At 42.6% G+C, this 16,985-nt stretch overlaps 1 protein-coding gene across 1 annotated transcript in view; it reads left to right on the top strand.

The window, feature by feature from the left end:
- LOC146202399 (discoidin domain-containing receptor 2-like) overlaps positions 1–16,399 on the top strand; it is a 187,477-nt gene extending 171,078 nt beyond the window's left edge. Inside the window, 5 exon segments of the mRNA XM_084588148.1 lie at positions 841–1,004; positions 3,791–3,943; positions 5,529–5,839; positions 9,316–9,550; positions 12,466–16,399. Of these exon segments, the coding sequence (XP_084444274.1) occupies positions 841–1,004; positions 3,791–3,943; positions 5,529–5,839; positions 9,316–9,550; positions 12,466–12,765 (1,163 nt within the window). The 3' untranslated portion in view covers positions 12,766–16,399.
- Positions 16,400–16,985: the final 586 nt, after the last annotated feature.

Below are 16,985 nucleotides of genomic sequence, written 5' to 3'. Positions count from 1 at the left end.
GGGGGACTGGGGGGGGGAGGGGAGAGATAGAGAGAGAATGCGCACCTGTGAAGTGGAAACTGGTGTGGTATGCTTTCCAGATCATTTGAAAATGTGAGAGAAAAAAAATAAAATAAACGCGTTTTTTAGCGTTTTTTTTTCTTTCCTTTTTTTTTTTCTAGCTGGAAGCTCTACAACATGCCTAACACATGATTAGCTCTTAATGTGTAATATTCCGAAAAAAAAATAAATGTACTGTCCCGCTAAAGTTACGACAGGGAATACAATGCACATATTAATTTTTTTTTTTTTTTACCAGTTGGCATTTGTCAGTTATTCTACTCTGCTTATTCAAACAAGGAGACGCTAACCTTACCGCCTACCTTAAAAGTTAATAACGTTGTAACTATTTCCTGTGATATGCGGCAGGCCGGGGCACTATGCTTCCTTCTAGTTTCATATCATCCGCGAGAGCCCTCGGAGATAATTATTGTGCTAACAATTACAAACCTTTTTAGCAGTTCGCATGCCGATACATGCCTAGTATTCAGTTGTGAAAAGGATGATAAGAGTAGAGGGACTTCTTTGCTTCGTGGCAGACGCATAATGAGAATTTTTTGCGGGAGGAGCCCAAGCTAACTTCTTGTGTCGGGCTGGGGAGGAAGGGGGGTTCGTCGCAAACCGAGATCTTGATTTGGCGATGCGCGCTCCTCCTCGGGCCTCCCCTTGAATATGTGCCTGCATCGCAGTATTGGTGCGCGCCCAAACAATCTTTTGTTTGTCTACTTCAGGAATACTACCAACCTCTTCCGCGTACTGGGGTTAGTCGAAGCAATGTAGATGAACGCTGCCTTCTTTCAGAGTCAACGACGTCCCGCGAGTACGCCGTGCCTGACATGAACAAAAGCCCTGTTCTGAGTTCGCACAAGTCGTCGCCGTTTCCCCAGTCGAAACCGCCGCCGCCGCCAGCGGCCGAACAATATTACGCCGCCACGGACGTCGTCGTCAGCTTGCCAAACATACAGGTAAGCATCTACGCCTGCTATCATCGATACCAGGGTAGTGTTTCAAACAGCGATTTGGTTGTGCTCATGTCTGTTTGTTTAGGGTTGGTCAAATATTTAGGGGAAACCCCCAGGGTGGAGTAGATTCATAATAAGGGAGTAATTACTTTATAGATAACATTGGACCTTTATTCGAAAGCATGTAGGATGTGCAAAAGTTAACTTTCGGGCCTTTTTAGGGAACCTTTGTACAGAAAAGCACGCGGGAGGTCGAATGTACGTTTAGTCTAGTTTGTGTACAACAGCGCCACCTGAACTCTGCAAAGCAAGTCATGATTTGTAAGGGAGCTCTCACTGAATTATTCCCGATTGAGGCACTGATGGTATAAATTTATCATGCGAATTCTCCGTGATTTTGTAGACGTGAGATAGGGAATGTAGCAGGTAAGCCAAGAACGTAGCGCCAAGCAAATGTCAAGCTTTGCATTTCACTCATACATCCGCATGTATATATTGTATGAGCATGCCAAAAGAAAGATGCTCTCAGCAATGTGCAGGAAGTTTTCTGCAAATAATGATATGCGTGATCTTGGGATATAGCAGGGGGCCACGGCTGCCTTATCCTTATTAAAAGGGAGATTGTATTCAGTACTCGATACCTTATTGTTAGAAGAAACTAAAAAACAAGTTCACAATAAAAAAACCTTGCTTGTAATATCATTTGGTTTTCCTTTTTACGCAGTACAGTCCGAAATGACGTGTTGTCGGGCTAGTTGTTTCTGCATAATATAAAAGAAGTTTGCGCGAATACACACACCAAGGCATAAATGAGGTGCATACAGTCAATCCTTGTTTTTATCTCTTCTATGCATTTGCCAAAGTATTTGCACTAACTTCTATACAGTACAGTCGAACCCCAATGTATCGAACTCGATGCATGTTTCGATGTACAGATAATTCAACACATAAAAAGTGGAATATGAGCTCATCTGTAACTTAATAGCACTACATCCACGATAGAGACACGCTCCTTGCAATGACCCGCCGCTAGGCGTTGTTAGACATAACTTGCTTCACGTCAAAGCTGCAGCGGACGCTGCTTTGGAACTAGCCACTATCATAAGATGTATAGTCCTATTACCAGTACAATATAAATAGACTAATCTCGTTAAAATTAAGGTTTATTGGTTTTCGCAACTGCTTTGATCAGTAATTTTCTCCGGAAACCGAGTTGAGGGCGGGGTGAGTGAGGGGGGCGGGGGGGGGGGGGGGGGGGTTATTGGACGTCGAGGAGAAGCAGTAGGCGTCTTTGGCCCGGGAATAAAAAAAAAAAAGTCTTACCAATTGACGGGGTACTTTCAGAAATACGGGGGGGGGGGGGGGGTGAAGGGAAATTCCTGCCTTCGAGAACAAAGCACTTCAGGCGAGGGCCGCCGCTAGTCTGTCATTAGGTTGGCTTCGCCGCTTGACAGGATAGTGGCATGCAGAAAAGGAGTTCGAGACCTAAGACGCCGCTCACGCAAACCACGCGTTCATAGTTCACGCTATTTCATAGCGCCAACCGCGCGGCGTAAAGCCGCGCATCTGACTCGTCTACGCGCGGTTGAATTCGATATCCGCAAGCAACAGTGCCATACCATTGCGCGGGACTTTCAAGAGGTTGTTCTGATTATTCGACCTAAACAATATTTGTTTGACCGTCCTATTGTATCAGGCCATCTGCGCACGCAAGTAGGCTATGTCCGATTGTCTCCATGATTCGCGTGTTGCAACTCTTTTTTTCTGCTGTGCATCTTCTCCTACATGTATGCCCTAAGGCAGGCTGAAAGTACCCCTGGAATAAATAAATAAACAAGTGAGTAAATAAATAAATTGTAAGGAAGAAGATGATACACCGCCGACTCTAACGACGATGAAGACGCCGATCAGCTGGCGCGCGCACTGAGAGCTCGGACTGTCTTGTTCGGACGAGATTGTGCTTCGCTCTAGGATCATCTTGTCTCACCGGTCGCCGTCTCCCGTCCTTCGAATAACCCCCAATAAACCCCCTTTCAGTGTGTGTGTGCGTGTGTATATATATATATATATATATATATATATATATATATATATATATATATATATATATATATATATATATATATATATATATCGTTTGTTATATCGTGCTAGTTTCATTTCACAGGATTCAACCGGTGGTGTTCGCCTTTATGGCTTTCCCACATGCATACTATGTATGTGGTGGTGCACCCTTTACAGGGTCAGAAGTTTGCTGATTTGATGCGTTCAGTTAGATTTCGGGAAGGGGGGGGGGGGGGGGCGGAAAGAGAGAGAGAAGTGAAAGATGTAGTTACGGAGAAAAAACAGGTGCATTTAAAGAATAGAAACTTTTTAGGAAAAAACGAGAAGACTGGGTGAAGAATAGACGGCGTCCCACACGTGAATTACGAGCCGGCATGCCAATCGATATATCCCTTGCAGTAAAATGTCAAGCTCCTGGCATTAAAAAATGAATAACGTGGGAACCCAAGGGCTGGCTCATTGCAATTCAAAATGTGCAAATAATTAGCGCAAAATGCTCACCTCATCCATTGCTCTTGGGGCTATGTTATCAGAGTGCACTTGACGTGAGCATGAAAGCTGCAATCACAAACTTGCAGTGCTGCATTTATTGGTGCCCCGTCAGGCCAATATAATCTGTGTGCGCTTATCAAGAAATGTACCTTTTGAGCAAAAACTTGTCAGAAGGCTTATTTCATGCTTAATCTCATTTATAAAGCAGTAAAAATGGCACTGTGTAATTGCAGGGTGTGAGCGGAAACACTGTGTACTCCGTGCCGACGCTGGATCTGTCATCTGCCGACGAGAATTCTGGAGGCTCAACGTTACCACCCGTGCGGGAAGTACCCCGTCACAGAATCCGTTTCATCGAGAAGCTTGGCGAGGGACAGTTTGGAGAGGTGGGTTGAAAGTCTGATGGACCCCCTTTGTTTACTTTTATGCTAGACTTTATGTAAACGGCGGTGCCAAATTTCCTTCGTGAATATTGCATAACATTAATCTAGAAGGTTAGCTCAGCATACACGGACACACATGCCCATCCTGTTTGCGTGAGTTGTGAGGTCAAAGGTGACTGTCATACCTTATCTCCACGGTGTTTCGCACCGATTAAAGAAACTTGCGGCGAAGTATGACGTTGCTGTTGTCTTCACAGCTAAAGCAAGACAGCAGGCTTATGTGCCAGCATTAAAAGAAGGCTCGACAGTATATCTGACAATCGTTTTCAGTGCAAATTGTCACATAAGACAAGGGAAAGAATGTGGTTTATTGCATTCTGCTGCCTTGTGGTCGATACTACTGCAGGCACACAGGCAGATGCCTTAATGTGCACCTGATGGAGCACTCCAACTCTCTAGGAGGGAAGGCGAATTCTAATCTGGCATTACATGTGCAATTTTGGGAATGTAAATCGGAAGACGACCTGTCGCTTTGCATGCCTGATTTCAGCAACACTTCTATAGTTTACGAAAATTAAAAGAATTAAAAGCAAATTTGTCGGGAGATAGTTGAGGCTTTTTACATCGCTAAGGCTAAAGACACGTGTGTGGCTAAGCCGTCGGTTAACCTTCATAGTAAGGAATTCGCTCTTTTAGATAAATCGGCAGTAAGACCATGACTTTGAATTGTTTCTGCCCTTTCACTGGTTTGGGTATTGTTCGCACACTTCTGAGTGTGAATCTTCGTTGTGTTATTTCCTTCAGTTAGTCCAGCCTCGTCTTCTTAGCTTCTATTCTCTGTGTCTTGTCTTTTGGCTGGTTTAAAATGAATGTCATATCTAGTTCACGTGATTTATGCTGTTAATAGCGCTGAGCTGTGTAAATCACGTGAACTAGGTATGCTGTGCTGTGTATAGTGCTGTGCCCAAGGATACGAGATCGAATCCTGGCCGCGGTAGCAGAGTTTCGATGGAGGTGAAAAGCTAGATGCCCGTGTGCTGTGCGTTGTCAATGCATGTCAAAGAAACCCAGGTGATTGAAATTTCCGGAGCCCTCCACTACGTCACTACGTCACTTATCGTCTCTCATAGCCTTAGTCACTTTGGGACGTTAAGCCCCGTAAATCAAACCAAACTAAAACCGTTATAAGTTCAAGTTTTGACTCCTCTTCAGTGGCCTTTTCATGCTCTTTGCTCAGAATTGAGATGTGCCAACGAAATTAAAAATGAGTGCACTGAATCAGTTCAACCATTTGCCCCTTCTCTTGGTACAAGCATATGGCACTGCGGTGGCTTGTGTGGAGAGTAGAACTTGCGGTTAGGCTCCTGACAAAAATAGCTGTCAATGTTTGTCGAGTTTGCAATACTTTCATTTCTTTACATTGCTCACATCTGGGTGAAGTGGACCGGTTAGCACTCTTGTCATCCACCTTATATGTAATCACCACTTGAGTTCTTCAATGATCAGTAAAAGCTTGCTGCGTACTAGCTGTTGACGTGGCGTTCAGAATGAGTGGCTGCTCGAATAACTTGGAAAGGCATGCTTGCAGGTGCACTTGTGCGAGGCGGAGGGCATCCCCGAACTTGTGGACGTGCCGGTCAGCTTCGGCACTAAAACTCTTGTCGCGGTCAAGACGCTGCGCAAGAATGCCACAGAGCATGCCCGGGCTGACTTCCTCAAGGAGGTGAAGATACTGTCAAGGCTTCGTGACCCTAACATAGTGCACGTGTTAGGCGTGTGCACGCGAGATGAGCCGCTCACCATGGTGGTCGAGTATATGGAGAATGGAGACCTTCATCAGTTCCTGCAGCATCATCTGCCTGATACCTTTGCACCGCCGATCGCCAACAATGTGCTCAGGTATGCAAGTCTCGGTGTCTTCCCTCAGTTTCATGATCCCGCTGCTTGGAGAGACTGATATAATGTGCAGTTGTAATATTTGGAAAAAGTTTAGAAAAAAATAAAAATGCATTTTCATGGCCCCAGTTGTGGCATTTTGATGAAGTGAAAAACAGTTGTGTATTGACATATTCATGCATAGCAGAGGATACCAGGAGGTCAGAATTTATCTGGAGCCTTTTGTCACGGCATGCTTTGCAGCTAGAGTGTTGCTTTTATACTTAAAATAAATGTTTGACAATTAGGCATCTACACTTGAGTGTAATTTCATATTCTTGCAAGTGGTTGTTTTGCTGTTCATGAAAAAGGTATGTCCACAAATAATACAGAAATATTTTTCAAGGTGCATCTCTGGGCCTGGTACTTGCAAGTGAAAGTAGTTTAAAAATTCGTCGCTCATGAACGCACTAAAAGGAAACCGAAGAGGTTTTAGAATTTGATGAGCTTTAGTGGGATGGTTGTGTGAAACTAACAGGCAAAGCATATGAAATCTTGGTCTAGCTTTTCAGATGAGCCATAATCACCGATTAAATTTCTACCAGCTTTCAGGTTTCCTTTAACTGCGCAGTGCCAATTAGAGAGTGCATGGTACCACTTCTATACATGGCATATATTGTACCAATTCTTATATGACACTGAGACGCTTGATGTGAAGGAAAAAAAAACAATGCCACCAAAAGTAAAGCTCACAAAGCATTGTTCAGTGGCATCTGATGATGTACCATGGTGTGTGTGTGAAGGCAGTGGAAGTTTGAAACTGTACTGTCCTTGGCATCATTACCAAGCTATGAAAAGAGGCTGAAACTTTAGTCGTTGATTTAATCTTCATTTAGAAAGGTAGTGCAAGAAAACGTGACATGCTTTAGGTGCAGCCTATATAAATTTGAATCCTTGAATATCACTGAATGCTCCAAAGGTGACGTAGCTGCCTTCTGAACCCTACTTGCTTCCAGCACATCACATCAATACATCTGTTCTTAGCATCTGGTCACATTGTGTTATCTTTGTAAAATGTGTGCTCAGACATCTGTGTGAGGTTCCTGCCTTTATTATGCTAGCTCATATTAAAAAGAAGGTACATGCCATGGACTAGTGTAATGAAAACAAGCAGCAGTTCGAGCTGGCTTTAAGAACTAATGTGGCTACCTCAACACATATTTCTGAAATGATCTATTTTGTGTGTTTCTGTAGGGAGAAAACATGAATAGGAGGGTTGAGAGGCTTATTAAGGGATGCTTTTAGAAACAAATCAACACCCTTTGAGGCCACAGAAGACATTTGGGAAATGTTACTTTTTATACTGTTTTTATTAAGGCTTTTCTTAATGAGAGAACATTAATTTGGGAATTCCCTCAGATACGAGATAGTTTAGAAGAAAGTTGAGGACCAAAGTAACCCATCACTTTCACATGTCACATTTTCTGGTCGGCCAGCTGAGCTGCGGCGGTGGCTATCTCAACTTCTACTACTGTCAAAGATAGTCACGTTACGTGCAGGCTATCATTGAGAGCATTCACCAGTGTAGCACCCATCCATAGTGCAAAATATGGGATGTTTGGTTTTACCGGAAGTCTCACGTAGAACTCTTATCATAGTTTGTCACTATGATATGAGCAGATATGAATAGAAGAGTTAAGGGGCTCGTTATGATGTGTTCTTAGGAAGGAGCCAACAGTCTCTGATGCCCAGGGAGGCATAGAGGAATGTTTTTATTGTGCTCTTTATTGTTGTTTAGCGTTCTTTATTTACCACCGTGGGTGCATTGTCTTATCATTTTCAGCTTAACATGCCAGGCAAATTATCTTGCCCATAACCTTAACTAGATGCTACTACATCTCTGAGAAAGGGTTACAGTCGTGCAAGGATGACACTTTCGTGCTCAGGACCATTTCAAAATATGCACGTCAGCTTCCTGCATTCTTATTTCAAGTCTAAATACAGTAAAACCTCGTTACAAAAGACACTCAAGGAACCCGAAAAACATGTCTCTTATAAGCACGGTCTCTTGTAACCCAAAATTTTAAAATCACTGTATTGATCAGTTTACTGCACATCAGTATATAAATGCATTCACATGCATTAACAGGAAGCTGTTCAGGAAAGCTTAAAGAAGTTATTCCTACTAGTATGTATTTTTGTGAGGGCAGAGTGTATTCCTTCCCAAATTCTGGAGGTAAAGCACTTCACTTTGTAAGCCTTCCTGTTGATCTAATACCTTTGAGGCACTCTTACATGCTCGTCACTCTCAGATACTTACAGGCTCGCCACCCTCAGATGAACCAGAAGAGAAAGACATCAGGATTCTGAGCTTTCATCTTGCGATCGAATTTTAACAGTGAGGAGTTAAAAATGCTGGATGTCATTCATGCATTTTAATTTGCTTCGTAGGTAACAGTAATGCGATGCCGTTTTGACTTTCCAATCATGGGGAAGCACTCCTCAGTTCCTGACATACATACAGTAATAAAAAGGGCACTGATATGCAACAGAATTTAGCTAAGGGAATCTGAAGTGCATCATGTATGAGTTGGTACGTTTCAGATGCATTGCATGAGCACATCTGGTTGGTGTCTCTTGTAAATAGGGACCTGAAAAAGTTGTCCTTAGTAACTGAGTGTCTCTTGTATGCAATTTTGTTAACATGGCAGACATAGGAAAACCAACCAAACCATTTTCAAATGTCTCTTATAACCGAGTGTCTCTTGTAACAGTGTCTCTTGTGACGAGATTTAACTGTAGAATGTGGTTGATCAGCTCAGCCATTGTGACACCGATGACGGGCAAGTATGCGAGTCATTACCACTGCCTCTTAGTTCATCTGCTACTATTGCAGCCATGCACCTCCAGCTTGCATTCAGCCATCATGCATTGCCCTGTTATTCTAACTCATGAACACTTATGGCATTATTTGATGAGTGTAATCGCAATTATCTCTAAGCACGATTGGCATGTAATTTCAGTGTACATGTTTATTTAGGTCCTGGCGTATCTGAAATGAAGGCGTTTCCCATGATCATTGGCTTCAAGCAGAGATGATTAACACCTACTAGTTTTGGTATGGCTGTGCATTGAATGTCACCTGTTATTCTGCTCCATGCTCCCCGCAATTAATTTCCAAAATATTCGTTTTGTATATTAGTATGGGGAAGCATGCAGCAGAATAACAGTTGTCAGTCATTTAATTCTCTGTAAATTTAACCAGCATAGTAAACTGTGCAGCCATGTAAAATTCAGCAGGTGTTAATCATCTGTCTTCTTTGAGCCTGTGATACTTTGATTGCTGTTATGCTTTTTTTTGCTTGCCTACAAAAACAATTGAATTATAATGCACCAGTAGTAACATTCACAATATTCTATAATGGACCCCCATGCTCACGTTCAAAGGGAAAAAATACAGTATAACTCAAGAGGCTTTTTTGCATGTTTCATTCCAACAGCTACGGAAGCTTGATCTACATGGCAACACAGATAGCATCAGGAATGAAGTACCTGGAGTCCCTCAACTTTGTGCACAGAGATCTGGCGACACGCAACTGCCTCGTCGGCAACTCGTTCACCATTAAGATAGCCGACTTTGGCATGAGTCGACAGCTGTATGCCTGTGACTACTACCGGATTGAAGGTCGTGCTATGCTGCCTATCAGATGGATGGCCTGGGAAAGTGTACTCATGGTGTGTACTTGTGTTCTTCATCATAAGACAGGGTTAGAATGCTTAAAATTGAATGCTGGTTTGGGTTGAGTTGATATATTTTCATCGCATTGTCTTTAGGGAATGTTAATTCTGTCCAAAATGCACATTCAGCACTCTACATAATGCTAACAATGTTTGCCAAAAGGCTTCCTCAAGATATGTACCATGCATACTAACAAGATCATACCTGTGGAAGTGATTACTTGTTGGTTCACAGCTCTATAAGCAGCACTCGTCTGTAGTCATACTTTTCTGCGTTTTGTCTTTGCCTTGCTATGCACCATTGCAGAAAAGTTGTGCAATACCAATTTCACTGACAGCTTGTCGTATTCTATAATGATGCAGCAATTTTATTGATGACTTATGCTTGTTGCATCACCTTCCTTTGCCACAGCAGATGTGCATTCTAGCAGAAGCAATTTGACGCAAACAGCATGAACGTGTTTGCGTAAAATATTTTACAGCAGAAGGAGTTTTACCTGATCAAGCATTTTCAAGCTTTTAAAGGGCAGGATCTTTGAACACACACCTGCACCTAAGCACACATAAATTTTTGCTTGTAAAGCATTATCTGTTCTGCTCTCTTCACCTTCACTAATCGTGCTTTTTCAAGAAAAAAAGGATCAGTTTCTTGCATGAGTGCATCAGCACTGTAAAAATGCAGCAAGAATTGTGCCCCGCCAAATATTACAGGAAAAAGGCAAGGGTATAGAGCCCACTCATTACAATATTTCTTTTGTAATGTGATAAAAATAGCATGAATTGCTGGGCCATTTAAGTCATAGTCACAGCTTACAGACTTTTGGTAGTTTGGGGATACCCTAAATTAAAAAAAAATAAGTCCTTGCCTGCATTGTAGTTTAACAGATGGAAGGAACTAGTACACGTCTGCATCCTGTGTGATGTCAGTGCATGTTAAGGAATCCCAGATGGCTGAAATTATCCATAGCCCTCTATTGTGATGTGGCTCATAGCTTAATTTGATTAAGGTTGTGATTTGGGCGAGTTGGTACTGATTCATCATAAAAACAGCTCAGGAAAATGAGATGAACGATGTGTTGTGTCTTTTTTCGTTCGTCTCATTTTCCCATGCTGTTTTTACTATGAAAGCCTAATTTGCTTCGGAACGTTAAATCTCAAGAACCATAAAGCATAAGCATCTAGCAGAATGATGATACAGGACACGACAAGAAGGAACACACACGCATACACTGCTGCCCACTGCCTGTCACACATCATTGGTCTTACGCCTGATTTAATTTGACCGCACTCTACAAGCTTGAAAATTTTTCCTTATGAATGCTTACATGCTCACGTACTAGGTGCGCTAAGTATTTGAGAACAATGCTGACCTCAGATGGAGAAGCATATCTTCAGAAGAAATAAGACTATTTCCACCAAACTTTGGGAACTGCTTCTGTTACTGTTTGCTTCCCGAAACACTTTATGAGTCTGTGAACTCCAGGAATGATCAATTCTGTTCGATATTGGAAATGACTGCATGGTCAGCAGTAGTCCTTAGCGATGTTGGCTGTCGCACCAGCAATAGAATCCTTCAGAGAGTCTAGAGTTTTTCTTGTTGTGGGACTGTTTGTTGATTTCCCTCACTCCAGGCGCAGTAGTTGAGTGGATTTAAATGTGGGGAATAGGAGGCTACAAGTTTGGAGTGACATGGTCATTGAAGTTCTTGGCCAGCCATTACTGGCTAATGCAGGTGATGTGGGCTGGAGCTGAGTCAGAGGAAAGACATAAGATCTTCCTGTCAATATAGTCTCTATTTAGGGCTTAGCAATGGTGGCAAGCACCTCCATGTACGCAGCAGCATTAATACAGAGTCTTTTTGCAATAAAGTGTGATGACATGACATCACCTTCATTCTGATGACAGCTAACACCATTACAGACGACTGGAATTTTGTGTGCGTCACTACAGGCATTTCATCAGAACTTGCACAAAGCCACCTATCATTACGGTAGTTAATTCTTTGGTATTGGTCAATATTCTTGTCATATGAAAAAGCTAGAGCAGTCCAGGATCCCCAGACTTCAGCTTGCTTAATAAGTGCTTGGACCAGAGCAGACGATTCTTCCTATATTTATCGGACATGAATTGCCCCCCCCCCCCACCATTATGACTCGTGCACAGTAAGCCTGACAGCTGACTCTGTGGCTTGGGGCTACTTTGCCATGGCCCTCATTGTTTTTCTGGATCATAACTCACAATGACTTGCAGCCATTGGAGGAAATCAAATGTTCTGGCAACATAAGGCTGCTAGCTGTGCTTTTTCCTTTTTTGGCATCATGCACAATACCATGTCACCACCACCGGAGCACATCAGTTCCTTGCACATCTTGTAAACAAAAGACTTTGTTACATTCAGAAAGGTTTTAATTCCCAAGTTGCTGTGGTGTGTCACTATGATGGCGACTATTGCATGGTATTTCATTCCATGCATCAGCCTGTATGCTGCCATCCTGCAACAAACTGCATGATATAAATGATAAGGTGTCAGTAAACAAAGAGCTGCATGCCTTGAGGTGGTGAGACTGCTCTTGTGTATGGTGATAGGAAATAACAGTGTTTTCAAATACTTAATGCACTGTGTACTGGATTGTAAGCTCAGCTTTGATATGTGCGTTTTTTCTTGTGTTATCCTTTGCTATCTGTCCACTTGGTCCTTCTATTCACAATGTAGTAATAACTGAGCTATTTGGCCGTGTGAGAAAAACAGTGTAATTTTGCACTAAACTAAAACAAGCAACTTTTTCAATATGAATATAGAACTAAATGATTATACACGGCATAATGCTAATGGCTATAACAAGGCTACAGTTTTATGAGCCATTGCCTCTTGGTACACACAGCTGACTTTGTGTTCTTCGGTTCATTCACAGGGGACTTTCACGACCAAAAGCGATGTTTGGGCATTCGCTGTGACCCTCTGGGAGATTCTGACATTTGCACGCCAACAGCCATTTGCATCACTAAGCGATGAGCAGGTTATCGAGAACGTAAGCCACTTCTATCACAATGATGGCCTGCAGACGCACCTGCCCCAGCCACCAAACTGCCCGCGCGAAATCTATGACCTGATGCGCGAGTGCTGGCAGCGCAACGACTCAGAGAGGCCAAACTTTAGGGAGATCCATCTGTTCCTCCAGAGGAAGAACCTTGGATATACTCCAGAGTCGTGAGCAGCTCGGCGCTCATCTGGCCTCGCCCCGTCGCGCGCCGCTGGCACTTCCATCACGTGACAGCACCAGTGGGCCCTTCATTATTCCAAGAACCCCTTCTCCGATGACCCAAATATCTTCGACTGCCCCGAGAACATCGTGTCTTTGCGCGTGAGCATCATCGTCATCGTGATGCTGTGACATCGCCACTGTGCTCTTGTTGACAAACACGGTGAGCAAATCAGTCTCACACGAATGCAGGAACAGAAAGTGCACAGCAGGCTCTGAGCATGAACTGTCGTCAGCATGGAAGATCTCGTCACCCGCACTTTTTGGACCTTTGAAATGTGTGCCTAGAAGAGGCAACCACGTCTGTGGACTCCAGTAGTGTAGGAGCAAAACGCAGACAAGCTTGAGTGCCCGCAGAGCATGTTTCACCACCTGTTACAGCTTTACAGCTGCGTGTTCCTCCCTTGCATACCGCTGGGCTGTGTTATGCCGAAATGCATTGTATGCAGAAGAGAGGCAAGTGTGAATATGCTGCGCTACTTTGGTTGAGCTTCCGGATGTGAGCTAGGAAAAGAATACAAAAAAAAAAGAGAAATTCCTCACCTTCTTGAAATCAAGTGCTATGCCTGCGCTAAACCTTAGGCGACCTGGTGGCAGTCTGCCAAAGTGACGCCCCTTGCCGCTTTTCCATTTGTGCCATGAGACTTCCCCCTTCCGCGCTCAACTGGGCACGTTGGACTGCTACCTTCCTTTGTACATATGACCAACCAAAGTATAATAATGCCTACGTGAAGCACTCCAGAAGAGGACGCAATGCGTCATATAAATACACTGCACAGGCTGTAATATTTTAGTGGATTTTCGATGTACACGTACTTATAGACACACCATGCTTTTGTGTTACTGGTACACTACGTCAAATGCAACTAGTGCCGCAAGAACTTCTTACTTTTTTTTTCTTTCTGCAATGGAGTTGTGTGCGCTGCCATGCATGTCTAGCTCGGAATGCTTCTTGATGGAATACTTTATATAGATTTCATCAAGACAAAATACTAAATTGAATCTATCTTTCCCAGTAATCTACTTGTCTTGTTGTTCTACTGTACCTATGTCTGTGTAGAAGCATGGTAAGGGTTGAGCTACTCATTGTCATCAAATTGCTTTACTCTGGACAGTTCTCTAGGTCACATTTGTAGTTTTTTTTTTTTTTCATCTTCCATGTGATATCATGCTCAACCCCTGTACAGAATTTCCTCAAGACTATGGCAATATTTCAGACTTGGCAAAGCAGCCCTTATTTATATACATGATTGTGGAAGTCTGAAAATATACTGAATATGGAGAAGTAACCTCAAATCCTAAAATTTGAGCAGCTTAGCCCAGCGAAGCCATGAATTTTTTTGAAAGAGGGTTTCTAGTGCCACCTGAAAAGGACAACAACTGAAGTTCAGGTAAAGTAGTGTGCATGAAAGCAATACAAGCTATGGCTGTCATTTATTGCATTGCTCCAACTTTTGGCAGCATTTCGAGAATGCAACCATTTGGGCTGTCAGTTTCTCAAGCAAACCTAATGTGACTATGAAACTAATTATCCAAACTACTGTGCAAGGCATTTGTAAAAAAGTATGTTTAAAGTCACAGCCAACCCCTCTTCCTGACAAGTGTAAATGCAATATTTCACCCAAAAAATCAAGGCTAAAGATAGCTATGGATTTGTGAGCTTGGTGAATGGATGAGGCAGATGAAAATTCAAGGCAGTATTGCAGGCCTCCAATTTTTCTCCTGTGCTCTTCTAGATTATATGCTTATCACCATAGTGCTCCAGGCAGTGGTGTCACTCTCCCTTTTTATATTTTTTTACTTCTTGTTAATAGCCGCTTAATAATATGCTCGCACTGGCTGATGAAAAGTGTCAGGGACCACACTACTACTTTACAGTTTAGACACCAGGTAGCTATTTGAAGTTCCTACCGACTTCAATGCACAAAAGGTATCTTTAAATTTTTGTTTGTTACATTTTGTGCTACTTCCTTTCACTGGTACATTGTTTTGCTATACAGCACTGAAAGAAGCAAAAAAGCTGCAAGTGCACTGTGATAAGATATTCCTTCTTGAAATTTAGGCAAATATTGGAAAGGCTCTCATGAACGATACATTTAAGCATAGTCGCTTAAGCCATTATACATACTTGAGGGCATTGTTAAAGCAATTGAGATAGCTTTAGGTACTAGAAGTCATTGCTACCGTAGACTGTGAGGAATGACCACTGGCAGTATGGCTGCAGTTGTCTTTTTGCACCTTGTGCCGTATCATGAAATCAGTGGTCAACAAGAATACATGGCTTGGAGCCACAGATTTTACTGTTTGCACGTGGAAATTTGCAACTTCTTTTTATTGTTTGCTTTCAAATGATGCACAAATGCAAGCAGTGTGAAACAGCCCTTAAAAGTCACCTTTCCAGCCTGACATCTCACATGCTGCAACCAAAGTGCAGTGAGCACCTGTGTGGGTATGCATGCAAAGAAAATAAGATCTGTTAGAAAGATCTGTTAGAACAAAGGAAAATGCATTTCACACTGGATATACTCGTGAGTGAGCTTGCATCTTGCAACGTAGACTTCACAGCCAGTGGAAAAATTCCCTGAAGAACCTTTCACGACCCTACAGTGCCATAGTGGTAAATTCTAATGTGATAAAAAAAAAAGTTGTTTTGCCATGCTTGTGTTTTTTTATGATGTTAAAAGAACTATATTGGAAGCACTTTTTCCTTGTGTCTAAAGCCTGGCAGCATGTGATGGGGCATAATATTTGCATGATCACTGTTGTATAGGCACTCATGTAATATGGCTGCAGTGACGTTTCTCTCTTAATGAAAACTCCCTGCCCCTATGCTTACAGTTCATTCCATCAATTGAACATAATTAATAGCGGATGTTTCATTCCTTTCTCATTGATGTTTTACATCTGAAAAAAAAAATTTGAAACCTGCAAAATTTTTGTTGCTCTCTCCTGTCTTCTTGCACATTACCAGTCAATTTCATGTAACATCAACATTGTTTGTATGACCAATGCCAGAAGCTCACAAAGAGTGCCCTCAGTGTATGTGTATTTCTTTAAAGACATCTCTAGGGCTTACTGTCAGATTGCATAAGAATATCAGGCAACTAATCTTAGGTTTCTAGATTTAAATGAATTCAAAGATAAATTTAAGGAGTGTCATTGAGAAGAGCCCACCAGTTGCTAGTGCTGAGAAGTGTGGCCGAGTATTGTCCTTTTTTACCCATTTTCAACGCCAATTTCACCATAATGTGTCAGTCTGTCTGCAGGGAGTAACAATGCCACTGTCTCGTCACTATAGCTCCTTGTTCTCTGCCTCTGTGCCCATGTGTTTTACTGGTTCATCTCGCCCAAGAAGAGACGGCAACTATCTCCAAAAGCGTGTGTCTGGATGTGCTATGTGGGTATGTGTGCGTGCAAGTGTGTGTGAGTGCGAAGACAAAGGCGCAGGACTGCCGGCGCCCAGCTGTACTGCACCTTGGTTCCCCTGGTCACCGTCTGTGCACACTTGTCGTCGCAAGCTCCTAGGAAATAACGGACAATCTACTGCCAATAAAGCACACGGATTAAATAAAAAAGAAGCCCTACAGCACAGAGCCTCGCACCTTCTCATGTTGGCTTTATTTTTCTTTAGTTTTTTGCATTATACTCGGGGACCATGACATGTATTATGAATATTGGAGTTTGCTGCAAGGCTGTAAGCAAGGTACAGCAAAGCAAAATTTTAGAGGGCTGCAGAATAATGTGCCACTAACCTGCTATTCCAGAGTGTCAGGTGAAGAAAGCCTTGAAGAAAAATTCAAGGTAGGTCATGTTCGTATGCCAATTACAGTGAGAACTGTAGCTGTATGAAATGACACAAAGCAGCTGTGTATATATGAGCGATCATTTGTCTGATTCTCACAGGAAGGTACAGAAGGATGCATGTTACAGTGAACTGGAAAAGTGGACGAGATTAGTGACTGCAGTGCTGCAGAGCTCAAACCAGACTTCTCTTTGCATTGTTGGCACCAGCTCATAAGCTTTTCATGACATCTACAAATAAGTGTTTTCTATGGTGTCCTGACCCAACAGCTGATCCCGACTGACTGTACATGAGATGGGCTTGTTTTCCACAAATAACTGTTTTGGCAAAATGTTCAAACCTTTGTGAATTTTTGCCGCAGAATTTGGCT

The sequence above is a fragment of the Amblyomma maculatum genome, chromosome 1 (assembly GCF_055883805.1).
Source record: "Amblyomma maculatum isolate TAMU_Amacu chromosome 1, ASM5588380v1, whole genome shotgun sequence".
Lineage (NCBI taxonomy): Eukaryota > Metazoa > Arthropoda > Arachnida > Ixodida > Ixodidae > Amblyomma > Amblyomma maculatum.
This window is presented reverse-complemented; position numbering and strand designations above follow the sequence as displayed.